Genomic DNA, 21753 nt, shown 5'->3' with positions numbered 1-21753 from the left:
CTCGGGCCGGGACCCCTGCTCTTGTCCCGTGCTCGTCCCCTCTCTGCACCCGGTCCAGGCTGCCAGGTCGGCCCCGCCGCCGTTTGGCCTCCGTGGTCCCACCCCTACACAGCCTCCCTCCCCGGGCACTCTGGATCTCCCCTCCCCCGGCTCCCGGTTTCCTTGTCAAAACTTCCTGCCTTGGCGAGGGCCCGAGTTCCCACCCCTTTCCTGCCCCCCGCCCCTCCGCGCCCCTCCCCGCCCAGCGATCCACAACGTTCGGCCTCCCCGCCGCTCCCGCAGTCGGGCTGGGGCTCCACGCAAGGACCCCTGCCCTGTCCTCCTCTGGGCCCACCTGGGCGTTCCCCATCCCAGGCAAACGGAGAAATAAGGTCTCGAGGCAGGTGAGTGATGGCGCCGCCCTGGTCCCGCGACCACTCTGCCCTGGGGGACCTCTGGGTGGAGTGTGTGTGTGGCGGGGGAAAGAGACCTAAAGGGGATGGGGCAGTGGAGATGGGCCAAAGGGGATTGGGGGTTGCCATCCATAACGAAATTGCATGTAAATAACATGCAAATTAGGCCGCTTCCCAGCCCCTTGTATGGGACTTTGTGAGTCCAGGGGCAGCCACCACCCCACTGGCCCCCTCTGAGGGCTGGAGAGAGAAGCAGTTACCAGGCCCTCTTCTTGGCTGAAGGGATGCCTAGTGTTAAAGAGCACCCACGTTGAAGTCAAGGCTGCCCAGGTTCAAATCGACTTGTCCCCTTATTAGCTGTAGGACCTGTGTCTTGGTTTCTCATTTCTAAAAGGGGAATGATAAGATACAGTGCCTACCTTATGGGATTGTTGTGAGGTTTAGAGAGCAAAAACATGTCTCCTGCTTAGAACTGTGCCTGCTCCGTGTTTATTACAGGGTCCCTCCTCTCCCCACCAGGAGAACTGTTTGAGGAGTATGGAGGGAAGGGACCCAGGTTTGCAGGTCCTGGGGCTCACAGCTTTGCTGGTTTGAGGAGTAGGGAGTTGGCCAAAGATCTCAGGCGTGTGGATCCTCAGAAAGCCCTGTGGGCTGGCGTGTGTGAGGAGGAGGAGGGTGAGGGGGTCCCAGAGGGGGCCGCATCTCCAGCCTCCAGTAGGGAACTTTCAGCTGTCCTGCTCTGGCCTTTTATGAGTGGCCTTTCCCGAGGCTGGGCTGTGACCCTAGTCCCCCGGGATGGGAACAGCTTGTGCTGGCCCGAGTTTCCCAGGCTCCCAGGCTCAGCCAGACCCCAGTTCCAGGCAGGATTGGGCAAGGGGTCAGCTCTCAACCCTGGCCTTACTGGGCTTACTGGCCTTACAGCTTACTGGGCCTGCGGGGTCAGGGAGCTGCCTGAATCCCATCCCATCCCAATCCATGCAATAGTCCCTGGGGTGGGCACATGGGGCCAGGGTGTGGGACCGCTCTCCCCTCTCTAGCCATCTGTCCCCTGCTGCTGTCTCTCCCGTTTTTGCAGTTTCCCAAAGCCTGCCCAGCAAACTTGCCATTGCGCTTGGGGCTACCCACCCTGCCACCTAGGAGCTGGTTTGCCCAGGCTCCCCTCTGTCTTCCTGTCTTCACTGGGAGGTGAAGCTGAGGGTTGGCATCTGTTTCTCCACTACCCACTGCCCCCCCTTCCATTCCCTATCAGATGTTCCCAGAAGAGGAAACTGGCTCTCTAGGCAGCCCCGACCACGGTTCAGAAACCTGGTCGCTGGGCTGCTGTCTGCCTCCCTGCCACCAACACCCGTCGCTAGAGAGGGGACTTGGGTCAGGCAGGGCCTCCACCACAGCGCTCTGAACTTCTCCTTCGAGTAGCCTTGGAAGCCTTGAAAAAGACCCTTCCCGGGGTGCATGAGGGGCCCTGGGGCCCATCCTAGCTCTGGGGAGGGTGTTGGTACCAGTCCAGTTACCTAACCTCTCAGAGAGAAGCTAGCAGGAGGAGCAAGAGGAGACAGGGAAGGAGAGAAAGACAAGACAGAGATAAAGAGAATCAGAAATGTGGAAGCAGAGACCAACAGATGGAAAAAACACGGGCAGAAATATTTGGAAAAACGCAGCATATTTAGAAAAACAGAGCAGAGACTAAGAACAATAAGGAGGTAGAGAAGGTAGAAACAGAAGGAGAGACAGAGTCTGAAGACCAAAGAGAAGGCCCTACAGGGGCAGCCTTGTCTTTGGAGCTTGATGGACCTGGTCCACATACCTACCCTGCCCTTGACTGGCTGTGTGCCCTTGGGAAAATTACTTAACCCTCTTTGGGATTTGTTTTTTGGGGGATTGCATGGCTTGTGGGATCTTAGTTCCCCAAAGAGGGATTGAACCTGGTCCCTGGGCACTGAAAGCGGGATTACTTCATCTACAAAACAGGCAGTATAATAGCACCTACTTTCTAGGGTTACTGAGAGAATGAAGAGAAAGGATCCAGATCACCGTACAGGGGTGGTAACTGGTGTCACAGCGCCCACACATGGCAAGATGGGGGTCTCTGGCAAACAGCTAGGCTCTGGGCCATGGAGCCTTCTGAGCTCCTCTCCCGTCTGGGCCTCCCAGCCCGCCCCCACATGGTAGCATCTGCGCCCTCCTCTGTGTAGAAGGAGGTGTGTGGATAGACAGTGAGGGGTGGGCGTGGTCCCTGAGTGGAAGTGCAGGATAAGCACACACCCCCTCCTCTCCAGGAGACTTAGTGCCCAGCACTCCCGTGCCCTCATCCCAGAGGAACTTGGAGGCCAGCCCTAAGGAATTCCTGCCTGCTGCCTTCAGGAGGGCAGGTCTGGAGCTGCCTTTCACTTTGTAATGTGGGGAAGTTCTTTCTGAACTCCACCTCCCATGGACTTACCAATGTTGGGTCTTAAAGGCCCTGGAAGGGAGGCCCTGGTGTCTGCTGAGCCAGGAACAAGCTGCAGCCTCTCCCTCCCCCCCTTTTCCCACCAAATAAGGTCAGGCTTACCCAAGTCAAAAAAGGTTTAGTGTTTATCAGTCCATCCACTCCACACAACCTTCAGTTACCGCCCACTGGGTGCCACACACCCTGGATGTGTGCCTGTAGGTGCTGGCCAGAGCTGGGGACATGATGGTAAGGCAGGCAGAGAAGTGCCCTGACCCTACGGAGCTCCATTCCAGTGGGGAAGACAGCCTTTAACAAGAATATAATGACCAGGGGATGGGAGCCTTGAGAGAACATTTGGGGGGGCAGCCCGGCCACTCTTAGAGCCTCAGACAGGACTGGAATTAGAGGCTGTCTCAGTCTGGCGGGGAAACCAGCCTCACTCACAAGCTGGCAGTCACAGGATGGGGTCCCCACTACCTCATCAGGTCATCAGACTTGAGGGTTCCGGGGGCTGTGAACTCCTGGCTTGACCCAGGTTAGTCCCACCTGGTCCCAGAGGGACACTGGTCTCTCTGGCTGGAGTTTGAGGAGTGTTGGGCCCCTGGGGATTGGCCCATGTCCATCTTGAAGCTGGCTTCAGGGAAGAATTGGGGAACAACCCAGGGCTCCATTGGGCCACAGCGGTGAATGTGCTAAGAGCCTGGAGGAAAGTGGGGAACAGCGGAGGTGTGGAGTCACTGAGGGGGCCTCCTGGAGGAGGCTGGCCTGGAAGGAGGGGTAGGACCTGGATATTCCAGAGGTGGCCTGGCCAGAGGTGGCCGTCTGGTGAGAGAAACGTCCAGTGTGATGGGAGCCCAGGAGCAGAGGCTGGCCACTGGGCCCTGGGTGCCCTTTCCCAGGGTGCTGGGGAGCCACAGAGGTGTTAGAGAGGGGCAGTGGCCAGAGCGGAGGTGCACTTTCTGGGGTTATCTGGGGGTGGCGATGAGCAGGGGGAGCGACTCCCTGGTCTGGGTCACCCCAGAGGTCACCTCCCACCCCCCACTGCCTTGTTGTTTAAACCAGATTCGAATCCTGCTGGCGCCTCTGCTGATCAGTTGGCCCTTGGACAAGTCCTTCTACCAGAGACCCTCCCCGGTCTCTTCTGTGACACGGGGGTGACGGTCACTCCACCTGTGGGTGATGGTGAGGGTCTGGACTGGCTCCAGCCTCCAGCAGGCATGTGGTGAATGTTTGGTGAATCAGAACTCTTGCAGTTTCTCTATTTCCTGATGAGTAAACAGGTCAGGCTGAGGACCCTCTAGCTTCTGTTTCCTGAGCCACAGAGAACACAAGACCGGCCCCTCACCCCTGCTCCCTTCCCGCCCAGCCTTTGGAGCTCGAGGAGTGCGCAGGCTTCCTGTCCCTCCATCCGGCAGACATGCCTGGCGTGCCGGGGGCCTGGCTTGGCTGGATGTAGGAGGGGCTTTGTGCATGTGTGTATGAGTGTGTACACGGGTGTTCAGAGTGGCACGTGGAGCAGAGCAGTCTAGGCTGCTGGCAGAGCTGGCTCAGAGGGCATCGCTGTGTGGTGGGGGGATGGAAGTCGTTGGACTCGGATCTCTCTGCTGAGTGGGAAGGACCAAGCCATCCTGTCTCCAAGGCAAAGAGAGGTCAGGAAGGGGCACAGAGAACAGACAGACAAGGGGGAGATCCTGGAAGACAAGAGAGCCACAGGGTGAGGCAACCTTGGTGTGTGGGTCGTGGCTGGCGTCAGCCTCCACTCCATACCTGAAGGCAGATTCCCTAGCGCAGTGAACACACTACACGACTGTACATGGCAGCTTTGATACAGAAAAGGAAGGAGAGAGGCAGAAGGAGACCAAGAAAGGGATGGAGAAAGAGAAAACAACAGAAAGCGGAGGGTTTCTGATGAAGAAAAGACAAAAAGAAAGAGGCAGAGAGCCAGAACTTGGGGGATTCTGTTCTTGCATCGTCCACTGAGCAGCCTGTGGCCTGAGGCTCTGTTCTAGGATGGTTATTGGAACCAGCAGTTCCAACTCCCACTGAACTCTGGGAGATGCGGGGCTGTTCTCCCATTTTACAGATGAGGAAATGGAGGTTCACAGGGCTCAAGTGATGTGCCTGAGGTTGTACAGCTTGTAAGTACTAGAAACTTTGGTGTCCAAGATGGGAAAGGGGAAGAGAGAGACAGAGAAGAGAGGAGGTGGGGTGGGGCAGTGGAGCCAAGAAAAAGAGCTGGAGCTGGTGATCAAGCTGAGAGCTGGGGCGGAGAGAAACAGAACTCAGGCGTCCTGCCTCATCAACTGCCTTTGGCTTGTAGATGTGCCTGGCGGGCAGCCCCTCATTCTGAGGGATAAGGTTCTCAGGGGAAGCGTGATCCCCTCCCCTCCGCACATCCTTTCTCTTTGTCAGCATCTAAGGCCCCATTCCCATTCCCGGATCATCCTAGGGGTTCTTCAGCAAAAAGAGATAAAAAAAGAGAAACAGTTTTTCCTGGAATTTATACTCAAAGAGTATGACAGTGCCAAGTGGAGTGGGGAAGGGGCCGCTCTGGGTGCAGGAAGACTGGGTCTAAGGACGCTATAGCAAACAGTGGCTGTTCATTGGGCTTCTCATGTAGTTCTCTAAGCTCTTTGTATTAACTCATTTATGACTCTGCACGACAACTCTATGAAGGGAAGTACTATTACCCTCCCCATTTTAGAGATGAGGGAACTGAGAGCTGGGATTCAAACCCAGGTTTGAACAAGAGTGGCGTGGGCTGCAGAGTTCAGAGGGCATCTTTTGCTGCACCACCTCCCAGAGAAAAGCAGCTGGAAGGGAGCTGGTGGGGAAGTCCCTCCTGCTGTCTCACTTCCATCAGCTCCACTCTTGGTCTCTGCCTTCTATAGAAATGGACCATCTCCGGTCCACTAGGAGCTCCACTCCCTTCCCACAGGCCTCAGACCCATTGCCCTCCTTCCAGCAGAGGCTGGAACACAGTGAGGGTGGAAGGGCTCCCCACCAGAGGGGATCAGGCTGAATAGAAGAGCAGGGGAGGACGAGCTGGGTTGGGCCCTGCGTGGGCCTGGAGGCTGAGAGGGCAGGGATGCTGGGGGGCCCTTGCAGGCGGGACTGGGGACTGGGAGGCCTGGCCAGGATCCCAGCTGCTTTGCATCTTGAGGTGGAGGAGAGAGAAGTGTCAGCTCATTCTTGACTGTAAACACATCCTGGTTCCCACGCCTCTGATCGAGTTCTTGTGGCAGCCCACTCCCCCCCTCCCCCACTCCCCTTCCCCTGTCCAACCCCTGCCAGGCACCCCCTCGCCATAATCAAGGCTATTAAAAAGAGATGCAAAGCCCCTGGGATTCCCGCCTGGGCTCGGGAGAGACTGGAACTGCAGGGGGAGGGCTCTGCTGGTCTGGGTTTGGATCCCAGCTCTGACATTGCTGTCCATGTGGCCTTGGGCAGGGGACTTACCCTGTCCTTGCCTGTCTCCTCATCTGTAAGGTGAATAACAATAGCTACCGCCATGGGTTGCATGCGTGATAAGTCGCTTCAGTTGTGTCCGACTCTTTGTGACCCTACGGACTGTAGCCTCCCAGGCTCCTTTGTTCGTGGGATTCTCCAGGCAGTAATACTGGAGTGGGTTGCCATGCCCTCCTCACCACAGTGGGTTGAGATAAGCTCTACCCGAGATGATCCATATAAACTGTTCAGCTCACTGCTTGTGCCAACATGGTAAATGATACATGGGGTCACATTGGTATTCCAGTTGTGAGGAAAGGTGTGTGGGTCCCTCAGTCCAGAGGTGAAGTGGAGAAAGGGGGCAGAGGGGGAGGTTGTCTGTATGGGAAGAAGAAGGGAGCCTGCAGTGTGGGCCCTGGGCTCACATGGGAAGCTGGTAGTTGTCTGATTTAAACCCCTTGAAGGGGCACACGGACCCCAGTGCTGCTGGGCTTGGAGGTGCTGGGGGATGGTGGCCAGGGTCTCAGGGTCCCCAGCCCCTCAGGGACAAAGGCTCAGATGTAGACAAGCCTAGGGCGCCAGGCGGGGGCTCCTGGTTTGGCCTGTGTTCCCTCCTCAAGGGCTGAGGCTGGTGAGCACAAACCTTGCCCCTCCCTGCCAGGATCCCCATCCTATCTCTCCCCTCCCTGCAGACCACCCACTGATCTCACCCGCCCCACCCTGGCTTCCAGCCCCGCCACTGACCAGCTGGGGCCTCCTCCGCACTCCAGTCCTGCCCTGAGGCCCTTTGGGAAAATGGCATCACCCCACCCCTCTAGTTATTAGAGTCAACCCCCTAGGGTTAGGGTTAAGCCCCCCTCATGCTTCCCTGGTGGCTCAGTCGGTAAAGAATCTGCCTGCAATGCGGGAGAAGATCCCCTGGAAAAGGAAATGGCAACCCACTCCAGTACTCTTGCCTGGAAATCCCATGGACAGAGGAGCCTGGTGGGCTATGGTCCGTGGGGTCCCAAGAGTCAGACATGACTTAGCGACTAAACAGTTTCCTCTGGAAGTTGGTTAAGAGGAGGTGGCCGGTGGCAGGGGGCTGATGTAGATGAAAGGAAGGACTTTCTCTCTCTGGGACGGCAGCCCCCACCCCGCTCCACCTTCTGGGGCCTTCGTGCTGCAGGTCTTGTCCACCTCACTGCAGCCTTGAGCTCTGGAAACGGATCCAGACCATGGGAAGCCTGGGGGTGAAGTGGGGGGGGTCCCTGAATGGCCAGAGATGAGGCTCACCCAGGAACAATGGTGATGACCCTCCATCCAGGCAGACTGGGCTCCTGTTGGAGGACGGGACCCCAGGCCAGGCTCCAGGAAGAGGGGAGTGTGGACCAACTGACAGGTGAACAGGGGGAACTGTATGGAAGGTTCGGGGTCCTGTCCCCGGGCTTGCTGGGACCAGACGGGGGGGGGGGGGGGGGCTGGGGAGGTGGCCAGAGGAGAGCTTGTGTAGTTTTGGAACCTTGGGAGGAGGAGCCAAATCTGTTGGGGAGGGAGCTGGGGGGCTGTGTGGGTGGGGGGCCAGACTGTGGGGGTCACCTGAGGGACACTCCTGACTTCTGCCTGGCTCTCTGAGGCCAGGCTGGGTCCCTCCCTCCTCAGAGTGGGCTGGGAAGGTGGCTTCTGGCCCTCCCCCACCTCTCCCCATCCTCCCTTCCGAGTTCAGGGTGGTGGGAGGATGGAGCCACCCCACGTGCTCAGCCCACGATGATGCTCCCTGCTGCCTCCCCTCCACACACACATTCTAGCTGGGCTCTATTTCCTGTTTTCAGGCTCCATATCCTGAGCACCGGGACCCCCAGGATCCTCTGTGGATGCCCCCAGGCCCTGGGGCCTGAGGACCGTGACACCCTGTCCCTGGCTCACCTGAGTTTCTCAGGCCCCAGGATGCCATAGAAGCCTGGTGAGTTACTTGGGGACTGAGGGTGGCCGGGAAGAGCACAGAGAGGACTGCAGGTGGGATATCTGCCCCGGGGAGCTGTGATGGGGCCCCTAACCAGAGTCCTGGGGGGGCCTCAGAGCTCTGCAAAACTGCAGGGGGTGGGATGAGGAAACCTGGGGAAGAGAAGTGGGCCAGCCCTGTAGTTGAGAGGGTGGTGAGCACACCGCTGGAGGGTTTACTGGTGGGACAGAACCCACGGTGGGGAGCATCCCTAGGAGCGCTGCCTTGATGGGAGCTCAGAGTGTGTGGGTGGGGGGCCTGGGGCGGGGCTGCGGCAGGCATTCCAGAGATACTCAGGGGGAAGGGGCCAGCTACCATGACCTTTCTCTCTTCCCGGGAAAATTATAAGCAGATGTGGGTGCCTCAGGGAGCTGTAGAGGAGGGAGCCAGGGCAAGTTTTAGGAACACTGAACAGAGAATCTGAAACCAGGGCGGGGGTGGCTGCTCAAGTGGCTCAGCTGCTCCTGAGCTCAGGAGCCAGAACAGACTCCTCTGAGGTCCTGAGCCGCTTCCCGCCCCCCAGGGTGAGGCCAGGCGTGGAGGAGAGGGGGAAGAGCCCACTTCCAGATGGCGGGTGGGTGGTCAGAGGGAGCTGGGGGCTTCTCAAGGCTGAGGTCAGGTTGGGGACCTCCTCGGTGGCAGTGCCTGGAGTTGGGTGCAGGGGTGTGCTGGCACGGCTTTAACAACCGGCTCTGGTGGGGAGGGGTGCTGGCCCCGCTTTGTGGTGTTTGCCTATTTCTGTGGTGTAAATAATCCCCCCGTGCTTGGTTTCAAACTACTAATGTGGCAGCACTGATCAAGAAGTTGGGAAGAGAAGCCACCATTGCTTCTCCGGAGGCAGTAGGAGCTGTGCCCGTGCACCAGTGGAGGGAGGGGCCTTTTTCAGGGTCACTGGGACCCAGTCCTATTCCTCCCCAGTAGGAAGCCCCTAACTGCTGGAAGCCCCAAAACTGGGGGGAGGGTGTGGTTTGGCCTCTGCCTGCCTACCTTCAGGGGAGCTCACCACGCGAGGCTGCTGATTCTGTCACAGAACTGCTTCAACTGTTGGAAAGTTCTTTCCCTAACTGAGCCCAGGCCGGCTTCTCTTATAACTTCCCTTCATCGGCTCCTATTTCACTGTGTTGTGCTTAGTCGCTCAGTCGTGTCCGACTCTTCGACCCCCTGGACCATGGCTTGCCAGGCTCCTCTGTCCATGGGGATTCTCCAGGCAAGAATACAGGAGTGCGTTGCCATGCCCTCCTCCAAGGGATCTTCCCAGTCCAGGGATCGAACCCAGGTCTCCCACATTGCCGGGGGATTCTTTACTGTCTGAGCCACCAGGGACCCTTGGTACAGTATCCAGGTACCCTGGGTAGGGGCTGGGCTGGGGGCTGGGAATTCACGCACAGGTCCCTGCCTCCAGAAGTCACGGTCAGGGAACAGGCACTAGAACAGCAGTATGTGGGGAATGGTGCTGGGGGTCCCTGAAAGAATGGGTGGGGGCTGTCTGCCAGTGGAAGCCTAGGAGCAGGGCAAGGAAAGAGGGGTGAAACTTGGGCTAGACCTTGAAAGGTGAGTGCTCAAGGTGAAGAAGGAGAGGAGGATGTCCAGACAGAGGAAACTATGTGAGAAAGACTCAGAAGTGTGGCAGTGCTCCACGCGGTCAGGAAAAAGAGCTGGAGCCCAGGGAGCAGGGCTCAGAGGACCAGAGGCAGCAGCCTCATCTCTGCTCTCAGCCTGGCTCTGTCTCTGCAGAGACTTGCTCCTCCAGGTCTGTGGCCACAGTGCCTCTCACCTGCTCCGCGCCTGGCCCTGTCACAGGGCCCTGCAATGTCACCACCCCTCCGGGCCCTCCTTCTCCTGGCCCTGGAGCTGGGGCTGGCTGCCACCCTCAACCCCAAGGACCCCAACACCTGCAGCTTCTGGGAAAGGTGAGAGAGGGCCCCTGCTGCACCTCGAGGGCCCCAAGCCCCCTGCTCCTTATTCTCCCCGCTGGGGCTCCTCTTTCCTCATCGCCTCCCTCTCTCCAGCCTCACCTCCTTCCTATTTCTACGTCTAGTACCTCTACCCTCTCAGCGGGATGCTCTGACTCCATCCCCATCTTGATCGTTTCATTCTCCATCTCAGCTCTGACCCTGTCCTCTTTTTATCCCAGTTCCTTGGCCCCTGTGTGAGGCTGGCTGCAGGACAAAACACAGGGGAGGAGCTATTCACTATGGGGCAAGCAGAGGGTCTCGCCCAGGGAGAGCAAAGGGGATGGGGTTGGGGAACAAGGTCAGATTTGGCCAGAAGTGCTTCAGCCTATGTCCATCCTCTGGGCCCAGAAGTCAGTTCTAGCTCAATCTCCCCATATAGGGAGAAGGAGGCCCAGGGGGCAGGGGTGGAGAATGGAAGGCTGGAATGGCATATTCCCAGGAATATTCCAACTCAGGGAGGATCCCTCTAGATCGAAGAACGACAGGATGGGGCTCCATCCTTGGCTTGGAGGAGCAAATCTGAATATTCCTCACTGTGGCCCAGCCCCCACAGCCCTGCCCCTGGGTGCCAGCTCAGGCTCTCCCTGCCCTGGGCCCGACGCTGATCCCTGCTTTGCAGTTTCACCACCACTACCAAGGAGTCGCACTCCCGCCCCTTCAGCCTGCTCCCCTCGGAGCCCTGCAGCCGGCCCTGGGAGAGCCCGCACACCTGCCCTCGGCCCACGTGAGTGCCCGACCCCCTCCGTGGGCAGGTGTGGTGTGTTGTGTGGGTGTGTGGCTGGGCGGGGGGCGGCAAAGAGAGAGTGTTCTTCCTCTGCTCCCCCAGTGTAGAGCGCTGGGAGGCGCCCCAGGCCCTGCCAGGCCACACTGGGGCGGGGTGGAAGCCGGGGCCTCTGCAGGGGAGACTGAGGGCCAGCTCTGGATCTCCCCAGTGTTGTCTACCGGACCGTGTACCGCCAAGTGGTGAAGACAGAGCACCGGATGCGGCTGCAGTGCTGCCGGGGTTTCTATGAGAGCCGCGGGGCCTGTGTCCGTGAGTCCAGGGGGGCTACTCCCCTGCCCTCCGCCTCCCCGGCCCTGTCTGTCTCGAAGGACAAAGCTGCCACTTCAGACCTCTGTCTCTAGTTGACCCCAGGTCTCTCCCACTCCCTCTTTCCAAGTCCGTCAGCTGTCTCTGGCTCTGCAGCTCTGTCTTGGGGCCGCCTGGGTCTCTTTGTCCTTGTGTCTCTGGGCTCGGCGTCTGCTTCTCTCTCTGACTCTGCCTGTCCCTATCTGTTTTGACTTGTCGCTGTCCAGTCTCTCCTGTCCCCCGTCCCCGGCACCCTGAAATCTCCGGAGTGGAGCCTGCTCGCTCTGTCTCCCCTTTCCTCAGCTTGGACCATCACCAACCTCCTACAGAGACTCCTACCCAGCCTGAGCACCCCAGCCCCTCTCTGGACAACATCCATATCTGGTTCCTATGTGAGGAACCTCACCCCCACCCTCATTTCCCAGCAAGGTGCTTTGAGAAGTTCATGGAAAGGAGCTGGGGAGTCCAGAATCCTGAGATCTTGGCATGCTCTGACCTGAGTTGCTTACTCTCAGTCTTTGTGTATCTTGAGAGGCTGAAATGCTGCTTGGCAGGCTAACTCCAGGTCCCCGGTATGGGAGGAAGCTGGGGTTAGGCTTCAGAGGATAAAAGGTGGGTAGGGCAGGAATGGAAGCATCTTCTCACTCCCAACCCCCATCTCTGCCCCAGCGCTTTGTGCTCAGGAGTGTGTCCATGGCCGCTGTGTGGCACCCAATCAGTGCCAATGTGTGCAAGACTGGCGCGGTGACGACTGCTCCAGTGGTGAGTGGCTGGTGACTGCAGGGCGAGTCCTTTTGTGCCTCCAAGGAGGCATCTCCCTACCAGAGCACAGGTGCTTAGGACTCCAGGGCAACCGCCCAGCAGAGTCCCACTGCAGCTAGCTGCCTCTTCTGGGGGTGCGGTGCAGCAGATGGGCCAAAGCCAGGCATGGGGGCATGTGTGGGGACCAGGAGACAGAGATAGGAACTAACTGGAGCTGGGGAGGGGCAAGACCCCTGGTGACCTCCTTCCACCCTCTCATCCCCCAGCTTGTGCCCCAGGAATGTGGGGGCCGAAGTGTGACAAGCCCTGCAACTGCGGCAACAGCAGCTCCTGTGACCCCAAGAGTGGGGCGTGTTCCTGTCCCTCTGGCCTGCAGCCCCCACACTGCCTTCAGCCCTGCTCCCCTGGCCTCTATGGCCCTGCCTGCCAGTTCAGCTGCCAGTGCCATGGGGCGCCCTGTAACCCCCAGACCGGAGCCTGCCTCTGCCCCCCAGAGAGAACCGGGCCCACGTATGTAACGGGAGGAACGCACACTAACGGGATCGCAGACCCGGATGCACGGGCACATACGGGGACAGCAGGGGACTCAGGATCCTCAGTTTGGGGATGCCACCAAGGGGCCAAATCCTGGTCCCAGCTTTGCTGTTCCCTGGTGGAGCAACCTTGAACACATCACTGTCTCTTCACTAGTTTGTATTCTATGAAATGGGAGCAGTGTTGTCCATCTCAAAGGGTTGCTGTGAAGATAACATGAGCCAGCGTCTGAGTGAAAGTATGTCCCCAAGTAGGGCTGAGACAGTCACAGAGAGCCTATTGCACGGCAGGGTGCAGGGGGCACTGGGGAGTCACAGGAGGGAGACCATCCCTCTAGTCGGAGATCAAAGATCCAGCTTCATGGAGGAGCTCCAGGGTTGAGCCCTTGGGATGAAAACTATGGCAGGCAGAGATGTTCCCCCCCCCAGAGAGAGACCAGCATGAGCAAAGGTGGAATGGAGGGCTGTGGAGAGCAGACAGACCACCCATGGGCTCTTCACTCTGTCCCACTTGATGGGGCTGTATGTCCCTGCCATTTCCAGTCCTGGAAACTTTTGATCCCTGCCCGGCCCAACAGCGAAGGGGGATGAGACACCACGGGGACGGGTGGGTGTGGCTCACTGAACCCTGGGGTCCGGAGGGCCTGGGAGGCAAAGGGGGAATTCCGTAGGTACTGCTTGTTTACAGACTGACCTCACCCCCTCTGCTCAACAGCTGCGAGGTATCCTGTTCACCCAGTAGTGTTGGCTTCTCCTGCCCCAGCACTCCGCCTTGCCAAAATGGTGGAGTCTTCCAGGCCTCCCAGGATTCCTGTAGCTGCCCACCTGGATGGACGGTATGAAGGGTGGGGCCTATGGGTATGAATTCTCCAGGGCTTCTGAGGGGGATGTGTGTGAGGAGGGTAGGCTGTGGGGGCTCTGGAGAGGTTTGAGTGTTTGCGGGTATAGGGTATTGGTGGGTCCTCTGGCCATGGGGAGGAGGCTGGGCTCCTGGGGCTCTCTTGACCTCTCAGCCCCCACAGGGCACCATCTGCTCCCTGCCCTGCCCCGAGGGCTTCCATGGACCCAACTGCTCCCAGGAATGTCGCTGTCACAACGGAGGCCTCTGCGACCGATTCACTGGGCAGTGTCGCTGTGCTCCGGGATACACGGGGGACCGGTGAGTGGTGTTAGCCCGGGCATGAGGGGTGCGGGGGCGGCTGTGGACGGCGTCTGCCAGGCTCACTCCCCAGAGGCGCCCAGGTGCCGCGAGGAGTGCCCCGTGGGCCGCTTCGGGCAGGACTGTGCTGAGACGTGTGACTGTGCCCCGGGCGCCCGCTGTTTCCCGGCCAACGGCGCGTGTCTGTGCGAACACGGCTTCACCGGGGACCGCTGCGCCGAGCGCCTCTGCCCCGACGGCCTCTACGGCCTCAGCTGCCAGGTGCCCTGCACCTGCGACCCGGAACACAGCCTCAGGTGGGCCGTGGGACGTTGTGGTCAAGGGGTCAGGAGGCCAGTGGGAGAGGCCTTCAGTGCTGAAGCCACCGGAGTCACGAAAAGCACCGGGGGCATATCCTGGGCGGGGGCGGGACACAGATGTGGCAGACGGGAACCGGGCGGGGCCTCGGGGACGGGGGTGTTGGGGACCGCCCTCGGAACGGCGCGGAGCCTCCCTGATTACCCCCTCCACCCAGTGATGCTCGGCTCCCACCACGCGGAGGCGGGGGTGGGGCGGGGGGAGGTCTGCCTGCGGACCCCGGCTCAGACCGCCCGGCGTCCGCGTCTCCGTCCGCAGCTGCCACCCGATGAGCGGGGAGTGCTCGTGCCTGCCGGGCTGGGCGGGCCTCCACTGCAACGAGAGCTGCCCGCAGGACACGCACGGGCCGGGCTGCCAGGAGCACTGCCTCTGCCTTCACGGCGGCGTCTGCCAGCCCGACAGCGGCCTCTGCCGGTGCGCGCCCGGCTACACGGTGAGGCGAGCCCCGCCGCGAGGGAGGTGCAGAAGAGGCTCAGGGAGTCCGTCCGCCCCTCTGATGAGTGCGCCCACCCCTCCCCCCCCACTTTCAGGGACCGCACTGCGCTAGCCTCTGCCCCCCTGACACCTACGGAGTCAACTGCTCGCAACGCTGCTCCTGCGAAAATGCCATTGCCTGCTCGCCCATCGATGGCACCTGCATCTGCAAGGAAGGTACTGGGTTGGGGTCTCCTGGAAGGATGATTTGGGGGCGGGGCCATGGGAAGAAGGGAGAGTCCAAGTGCAGGGGCAGGCCAAGGGTAGGGGAGAGGCTGCAGGGTAGGGGCGGAATCACTGGGCAGCAGCTGGACGGCGGGAAAGTAGCCAGGCTACTTCCTTCCTGGAATATCCACTTTGCTTTTGTTTCAACCACAAAAATCCCAATTGTCCTTAAAGGCCCAGGCCAGAGGCATCTCTTCGCTGAACATTCCTCATCCTCAGTCATACAGAATCACAGAATGCCGGCGCCAGGAGATCTACCAGGGGTGGCCCGTTGGCAGTCTTTAGGGCCGGGTTCTGACACACATGTTTTGTTTAACTAGCTCTCCATCATATTTAACAAACGTCCCAGTCTCCAGTCCCCACTCCTCCCTATTGTCTTATACATGACGTGGAGAACACATTTAGTTACTTAATGGGGCCTCAGTAAGCATTTGGGTTTGCTGCCAATCCCCTTCTTTTGGCAGAATAGGCAACCAAGACCCAGAAGGGGGTGGTGCATCCCCGACGGTCATTCAGCCTTCTGTCCAACATCCAACGATTCACATGCTGGTCTCCTATGGAGCCGTGAGCACCCCCATCCCCACCCCGTGCTGGTAGCTCAGAGTCTGGCACAGTCATTGCCCAGTGTGTGCTTGCTCAGGAGGGCAGCTGGGTCCCCATGCTTACCTACAAGTCCCTCTTCCAGGTTGGCAGCGTGGTAACTGCTCTGTGCCCTGCCCACCTGGAACCTGGGGCTTCGGTTGCAATGCCAGCTGCCAGTGTGCCCATGAGGCAGCCTGCAGCCCCCAGACTGGAGCCTGTACCTGTACCCCTGGGTGGCATGGGACCCACTGCCAGCTCCCCTGCCCGGTAAGTGCACAACAGCCTGCCTGCCTGGGTGGAGGGGAGGGCACCGGATCCCCCAGCTTACTGGCCTGTCCTACCCCACACTCCCTCTCTAAGAAGGGGCAGTTTGGTGAAGGCTGTGCCAGTCGCTGTGACTGTGACCATGCTGACGGCTGCGATCCTGTTCACGGACACTGCCAGTGCCAGGCTGGGTGGACAGGTGAGCAGTGTGGTGGGCGGGCCCCAGGCTTACCGTGGAGTTGGGGGGATGTATCCCACAGGACACGTGTGCAGAGAATCCTTATGGACGAGGAGAGGGGACCCAGGCCAGGCTCATCCTACCCCTCCCACAGGTACCCGCTGCCACCAGCCCTGCCCTGAGGGCTTCTGGGGAGCCAACTGCAGCAATGCCTGTGCCTGCAGGAATGGGGGCACCTGCATCCCCAAGAATGGCAACTGCGTCTGTGCACCCGGATTCCGAGGCCCCTTCTGCCAGAAATGTGAGGCTCCCTCCCCTCCGCCTGCCTTTCAGTCCAGTGCCAGATGCCAGAAGCCCCCATTCTACCCCTCTTGGTCTGCTGTGCTGACTGCAGTCTATGGGCTGGTTACACAAGGTGGGAGAGGGTGGAGTCAAGGGCTGACTGAGGGTTGGCCCCTGCCCCCAGTCACCATGAGCCCCTTTCCCCCAGCCTGTCAGCCTGGCCGCTATGGCAAACGCTGTGTGCCCTGCAAGTGTGCCAACCATTCCTCCTGCCACCCTTCGAATGGGACCTGCTACTGCCTGGCTGGCTGGACCGGCCCTGACTGCTCTCAACGTACGTGGCGGCCTGTGTGTCTGAGTGCATGCCGAGGGGGTGGGCTGAGGACCGAGAGGCTTCCATTCCCCTGATCTGGACCCACCTTGATTCAGCCATTGATGTAAACACAATAAGCAAATATGTATTGGGCATCACCTACATGCTGGGTATTGTCCTAGATGCTCAGAATGCAGCAGTGAACGGGTCAGGGAAAAAAGTTCCCTGCCCTTCTGCATGGGAAAAATGGGAAAACCATAAATTCAGTTATGGACTTTTTTTTTTTTTTCATCGCCAATTTATTTTTTATTTATTTATAATGGCCTCTTTCCCATATAAACATACGAAGAACATCATGGAAAAGATTAGTCCAAAAAACTGAATAAAGCAAATTTTGAAAAGGGAAAATGAGAAGCAGTTACCATGAAAAAGACGGGCAGGGTAGAGGGAAGTGATCTTGGAGATGACTTTTTCCATAGAATTTGGTAACTATTAGATTATCTGCTAGTATCATATAAACAAAAATTATGCCTTGAATAGTGTGAGCATTTACTTCTCTTTTATATTAAAAAAAAAAAAAAGTCCAGAGCTAAGTGATGTAGGGCAGTTTGGAAGCCTTTGGTTGTCTGGCCCTGATCACATTATTTTGAAAGGCTGTTAGACAGACAGGTGCAGAGGTTAGGCAGGCAGCTGGGCACGTGGATCTGAAATTCAGGCTAGAGACACGGCTGCAGATGAGTCATCAGTGTGTAGATACTGTTCGAAGCCTTGGTGTCTCTGGGGAGACCAAAGCTGAGTGGAAGGCTTCAGCGACGCTGGGGACTGAGAATTCACCCAGGAGACGCTGGCCCTGCCCGCCAGACAGGCTCCAACCTTGTCTCCTGCAGCATGCCCTTTGGGACACTGGGGGGCCAACTGTGCCCAGCTCTGCCAGTGTCGCCATGGTGGGACCTGCCACCCCCAGGATGGGAGCTGTTTCTGTCCCCCGGGCTGGACCGGACATCTCTGCTTGGAAGGTACCAACAGAAGGGCAACTCCATGCCCCGATCGCCAGCCCTAGCCCGAGGAGGGGACTGCCATTCCCTTGCCCCTCTGATCTCCTCTTCCACTTTCTCCCAGGCTGTTCTCCAGGGATGTTTGGTGCCAACTGCTCCCAACCGTGCCAGTGTGGTCCCGGAGAGAGGTGCCACCCGGAGACTGGGGCCTGTGTGTGTCCTCCAGGGCACAGTGGTGCCCCCTGCAGGATCGGTGAGTTCTCATCTAGCCCCTGCCTCTGCACTGTCCCCAGGGAACCAAGACATAGGTACCTGTCCAGGTCTCCACCAAGTGGTACTCTTGTATCACCCTGCCTTCCTACTGGGGCCTCTCCCATCCATGCATCCCAAGCTCCCCAACAGGGCCAAGACACTGTCCTGAGCAACCGCTCCATCCCACACAGGAAGCCAGGAGCCGATCACCATGATGCCCACCCCTCCGGTGGCCTATAACTCGCTTGGGGCAGTGATTGGCATCGCAGTGCTGGGGTCCCTGGTGGTGGCCCTGGTGGCGCTGTTCATTGGCTACCGTCACTGGCAAAAGGGCAAGGAGCATCAGCACCTGGCAGTGGGCTACAGCAGCGGACGACTGGACGGCTCTGAGTATGTCATGCCAGGTGAGCTGGCCCGGGGCGGGACTCACATGTGCGCTGACTCTTTGGCACAGGGCAGGTGGGATGCGGGGCTTCTGCATCCCTCCCTGGACCTAGGAGATGGGAAGTGGGGAGCTGGAGAGAGGAAGGGAGGTCAGCAAGGCCGACTGTGGATCTCCTGGGACAGAACGGCTGTCTTGGGCCCAGGCCTGTGTCTGACCTGGCAGGCCACCCCGCAACTGTGTCTGTTTGTGCAGATGTCCCTCCGAGCTACAGTCACTACTACTCCAACCCCAGCTACCACACCCTATCACAGTGCTCACCGAACCCCCCACCCACTAAGAAGGTCAGTGCTAGGGGTGGGCGTGCACGGTGGGTGCCTGGTGGGTGCAGCTCCAGGCCTCTGGAGAGTTCCAGCTCTGCGTGTTCCTGTCCCACCCCTCGTCCCCTGCCAGGTTCCAGGCAGTCAGCTCTTTGCCAGCCTCCAGGCCTCTGAGCGACCAGGTGGAGCCCACGGACTGGATAACCATGCCACGCTACCTGCAGACTGGAAGCACCGCCGGGAGCCCCCGCCAGGGCCTCTGGACAGAGGTAGAAGCCTGGGGGCCAAGGCCTGTGGTGAGGGTGGACGTATGCAGCCCAGCATCCAGCTCCATCTGAGTGCACACGTCTATAGAAGGGGTTCCGGGCCCCAGTGCTAGAGGAGGGGACCCTGGGGTGGGGACCAGGGGCCTGACGGCGGGTTGCTGTCTCCTTGTTAGGTAGCAGCCGCCTGGACCGCAGCTACAGCTGTAGCTACAGCAGCAGTAATGGCCCCGGCCCATTCTACAGTAAAGGTGAGCGCACGGCCGGGGGGGAGGGCTGCCCTGGGGTTTAGGCGCCAGTGCCTCCACTGAGCCTGACTTCTTTCCCCCATCTTTAGGACCCATCTCTGAAGAGGGGCTGGGGGCCAGCATGGCTTCCCTGAGCAGTGAAAACCCCTATGCCACCATCCGGGACCTGCCCAGCCTGCTAGGGAGCCTCCGGGAGAGCAGCTACGTGGAGATGAAAGGCCCTTCCTCAGGGTCTCCCCCCAGGCAGCTTCCTCAGCTCCCGGACAGCCAGAGGCGGCCACACCCCCAGCCACAGAGAGACAGTGGTACCTATGAGCAGCCCAGCCCTCTGGTCCATGGTGAGCCCTCCTTTTCCACTGGAGCAGAAAGAACAGGGACGAGGGCAAAGAGAAGGGACGGGACAAGAATGTGGAGGTGGCATGAAGTGGCAGCAAGAGCAAGGTCTTTGGCATCATTTGTTGTTTAGTCGCTAAGTCGTGTCCAACTCTGCAAGCCTGTGGACTGTAGCCACCAGGCTCCTCTGTCCATGGGATTTCCCAGGGAAGAATACTGGAGTGGGTTGCCATTTCCTTCTCTAGGGCATCTTCCCCATCCAGGGATAGAACCCACATCTTCTGCATTGGCAGGTAGATTCTTTACCACTGAGGAAAGCCTTCTTTGGGGCTCAGACTTATGCTCAAACCAAGGGTGATGTTTGGGAAGTCATACTACCTCTTAGAGCCTGTAGGTGGCGATACCCACCTCACAGCGCTAAGGATTTGAAATGGTGGTTTTACAGCACCTGAGTTGTGAACTTGATACCCAGAAAAGCTGGGAACAAGGCAGGTGACAGAGTGTCTTCCTATCTTGTGAGGTGGGCAGGTTGAGGTGGCCACCCCGACTGGCAGCTGAGGAGCTGCGGATAGCCAGGCACCATTCATTGGCTTTGGGCAGGAGCTGCTGGAGCGGGGAGGAGGGTGGTGGGAGGGGAGGAGTCACCTCTCCCTCTCTGTCATCTCCCCTCTCTGTCTCCAGACCGAGACTCTGTGGGGTCTCAGCCCCCACTGCCCCCGGGCCTGCCTCCTGGACACTATGACTCCCCCAAGAACAGCCACATCCCTGTACACTATGACTTGCCTCCAGTTCGGCACCCCCCCTCACCCCCAGTTCGGCGCCAGGACCGCTGAGGAGCCGAGAGGGTGTGCAGAAGTCAGCGTACCTGTTCTTTGCTGCTTGAGGCTGAGGACAGAGCCCACTGTACCCTGCCAGGAGCAGGGAGGGGACTGGCCGGCCGCGAATATGAACATGTTTAATAGAAGAAGTGAATGGAGAGGAGATGGGAGCCTGGCTCCCAGGTTCTATCATGGGAACACAGTCAGGAAGAAGTCTGTGTTCCTTTTCCCCAACCCAGTGCTTCCCAAGGCCCCCAGGGCCCTGTGTACATAAACTGCTGGGTTCAGTGTTGCTGGATAACTGATTCCAAATCAATGTAAAAAATGTATATTGGGTAACTTTTCTGTGCACTCCTGGCCTAGGCTCTGTGCGTGTGTGTGTGTGTAGGGGTGTGTGTTTGTATGTGTGTGTGTGTGTGGTTTCAGAGGGGTACCAGGCACTGATCCTGACTTGGGGCACTCACTATAATGGAGAGGCAGCCCAAACCCAGTTAACTCTAGAAATAGCCTGACTGGCATCCCTGCATTCATCTGGTCCTCCCTCCAATCAGCTGCTCAAAATACAAGCTGGTTAGGTTACCTCTGCCTGAAAGTCTCCATTGGTGGCCCATGGCTCTTGGGCTACAGTCAAAATTGTCCAAGGCCTTAAAGGCTTTGCTGGCCTGGCCTGTCTGTCTCTTCAGCCTTACTCTGAACTGTGTTCCCTGTCTCTCTGCTCCAGTTACAGCGGCCTCTGTGTTCTTCTCTCAGCCACATGGCTTCCTATGACAGGGACTTAGCACATCTGGAATGCTCTTCCTCCCCCACTCACCTGTTAACTCCTGCTTGTACACCACATCCCGTTTTCTCTTTCATAGCATTGAAGACAGATGTATTTATGCACCAGATACCTGCAAAAGGCCAACAGGGTGCCAGGCACTTCTCTAATGTGTTGGTTTTTAATGTGATTATTTGACTATTCTCTGCCTTCCCCACCAGACTGTAAGCTCCTTGAAAACAGGAATCCCATGTTTATATTCAACATTGGTTCCCCTTGACGCATAGTAGGCACTCAATAAATGTTCCCCCAAAGGCTGAGTGGCTGAGTGAGTTAAAGGTACCAATGGTAAATACTGGCAAATGCTAAGATAGATGGGCAAATTGCTGCTCCGAGAGCTACAAACCTGGGCAGGTCGAAGCCTTTCCCAAAGGGTAGAATTTCCACAGCGGAACAGCACAAAGGCTCAAAGGTGGGAAGGTCTGGGAGTGGGGGTGGGGTGGGGGGATGGAATGGAGTGGGCAGGACAGCAGAGGGGACAGGGAGAGGGTATACTCAGACGGGGGCCCAGTAGCGTCTAGACTACCTGAGGACTTTGAATCCAACTTTCTAGGAAGCGTGACCCGCCTCCTTAACTCAGTGGATCAACTAAGTCCCCAGACCTCCAGGAAGCTAAATATATGGGGTCGAGATTACAAACCAAGAGCCACGCCAACTCGCCAATTCTGCGGGTCTCTCTGGGACTCTTCCACCAAGGGCCCTCTCCTTACAGGAGAGGAGGGCGGACCCCGGAGACTGGATCTGTCCCTGCCCGGACTCTTTCCTAGGTTCCTCCGACAGCCATGACCCCTAATACGCTGAGTTGACGTCCGACTTTCTCCGGCTCAGTTTCGCGGATGACTTTGGAAGGCTCCTAGCCCGACCTCCCAGCCCCACCTCTCCGCCCTGATCTCGCCCTAGCCCCGCCCCCTCCTTTGGTCCGGT

At 58.6% G+C, this 21753-nt stretch overlaps 1 protein-coding gene across 4 annotated transcripts; it reads left to right on the top strand.

Annotated features, from left to right (window-relative positions):
* Positions 1-252: 252 nt before the first annotated feature.
* On the top strand, positions 253-21074 carry PEAR1 (platelet endothelial aggregation receptor 1). Of its 4 annotated transcripts, none has more exons than XM_055583931.1 (24): positions 253-383; positions 8079-8209; positions 9983-10158; positions 10823-10927; positions 11136-11236; positions 11942-12034; positions 12301-12544; positions 13283-13403; positions 13590-13726; positions 13810-14022; positions 14342-14516; positions 14614-14734; positions 15468-15631; positions 15725-15827; positions 15961-16107; positions 16297-16422; positions 17289-17417; positions 17521-17649; positions 17840-18052; positions 18286-18374; positions 18484-18619; positions 18790-18864; positions 18951-19199; positions 19876-21074. In XM_055583931.1, exons 3-24 carry the CDS (start codon positions 10058-10060, stop codon positions 20025-20027), a joined length of 3123 nt encoding a protein of 1040 aa, XP_055439906.1. In that variant the 5' UTR covers positions 253-383; positions 8079-8209; positions 9983-10057; the 3' UTR covers positions 20028-21074. The 4 variants fall into 4 exon arrangements, with proteins under 4 accessions (XP_055439906.1, XP_055439907.1, XP_055439909.1 ...); XM_055583932.1 differs by having other exon boundaries at positions 9964-10158; XM_055583934.1 differs by lacking the exon at positions 253-383 and adding an exon at positions 7594-7648.
* The last annotated feature ends 679 nt before the right edge of the window (positions 21075-21753 follow it).

This window comes from Bubalus kerabau, chromosome 6 (assembly GCF_029407905.1).
Source record: "Bubalus kerabau isolate K-KA32 ecotype Philippines breed swamp buffalo chromosome 6, PCC_UOA_SB_1v2, whole genome shotgun sequence".
NCBI classification, from domain to species: domain Eukaryota; kingdom Metazoa; phylum Chordata; class Mammalia; order Artiodactyla; family Bovidae; genus Bubalus; species Bubalus kerabau.
Note: the sequence above shows the minus strand (reverse complement) of the source record. Positions and strands in the feature narration are given on the sequence as shown.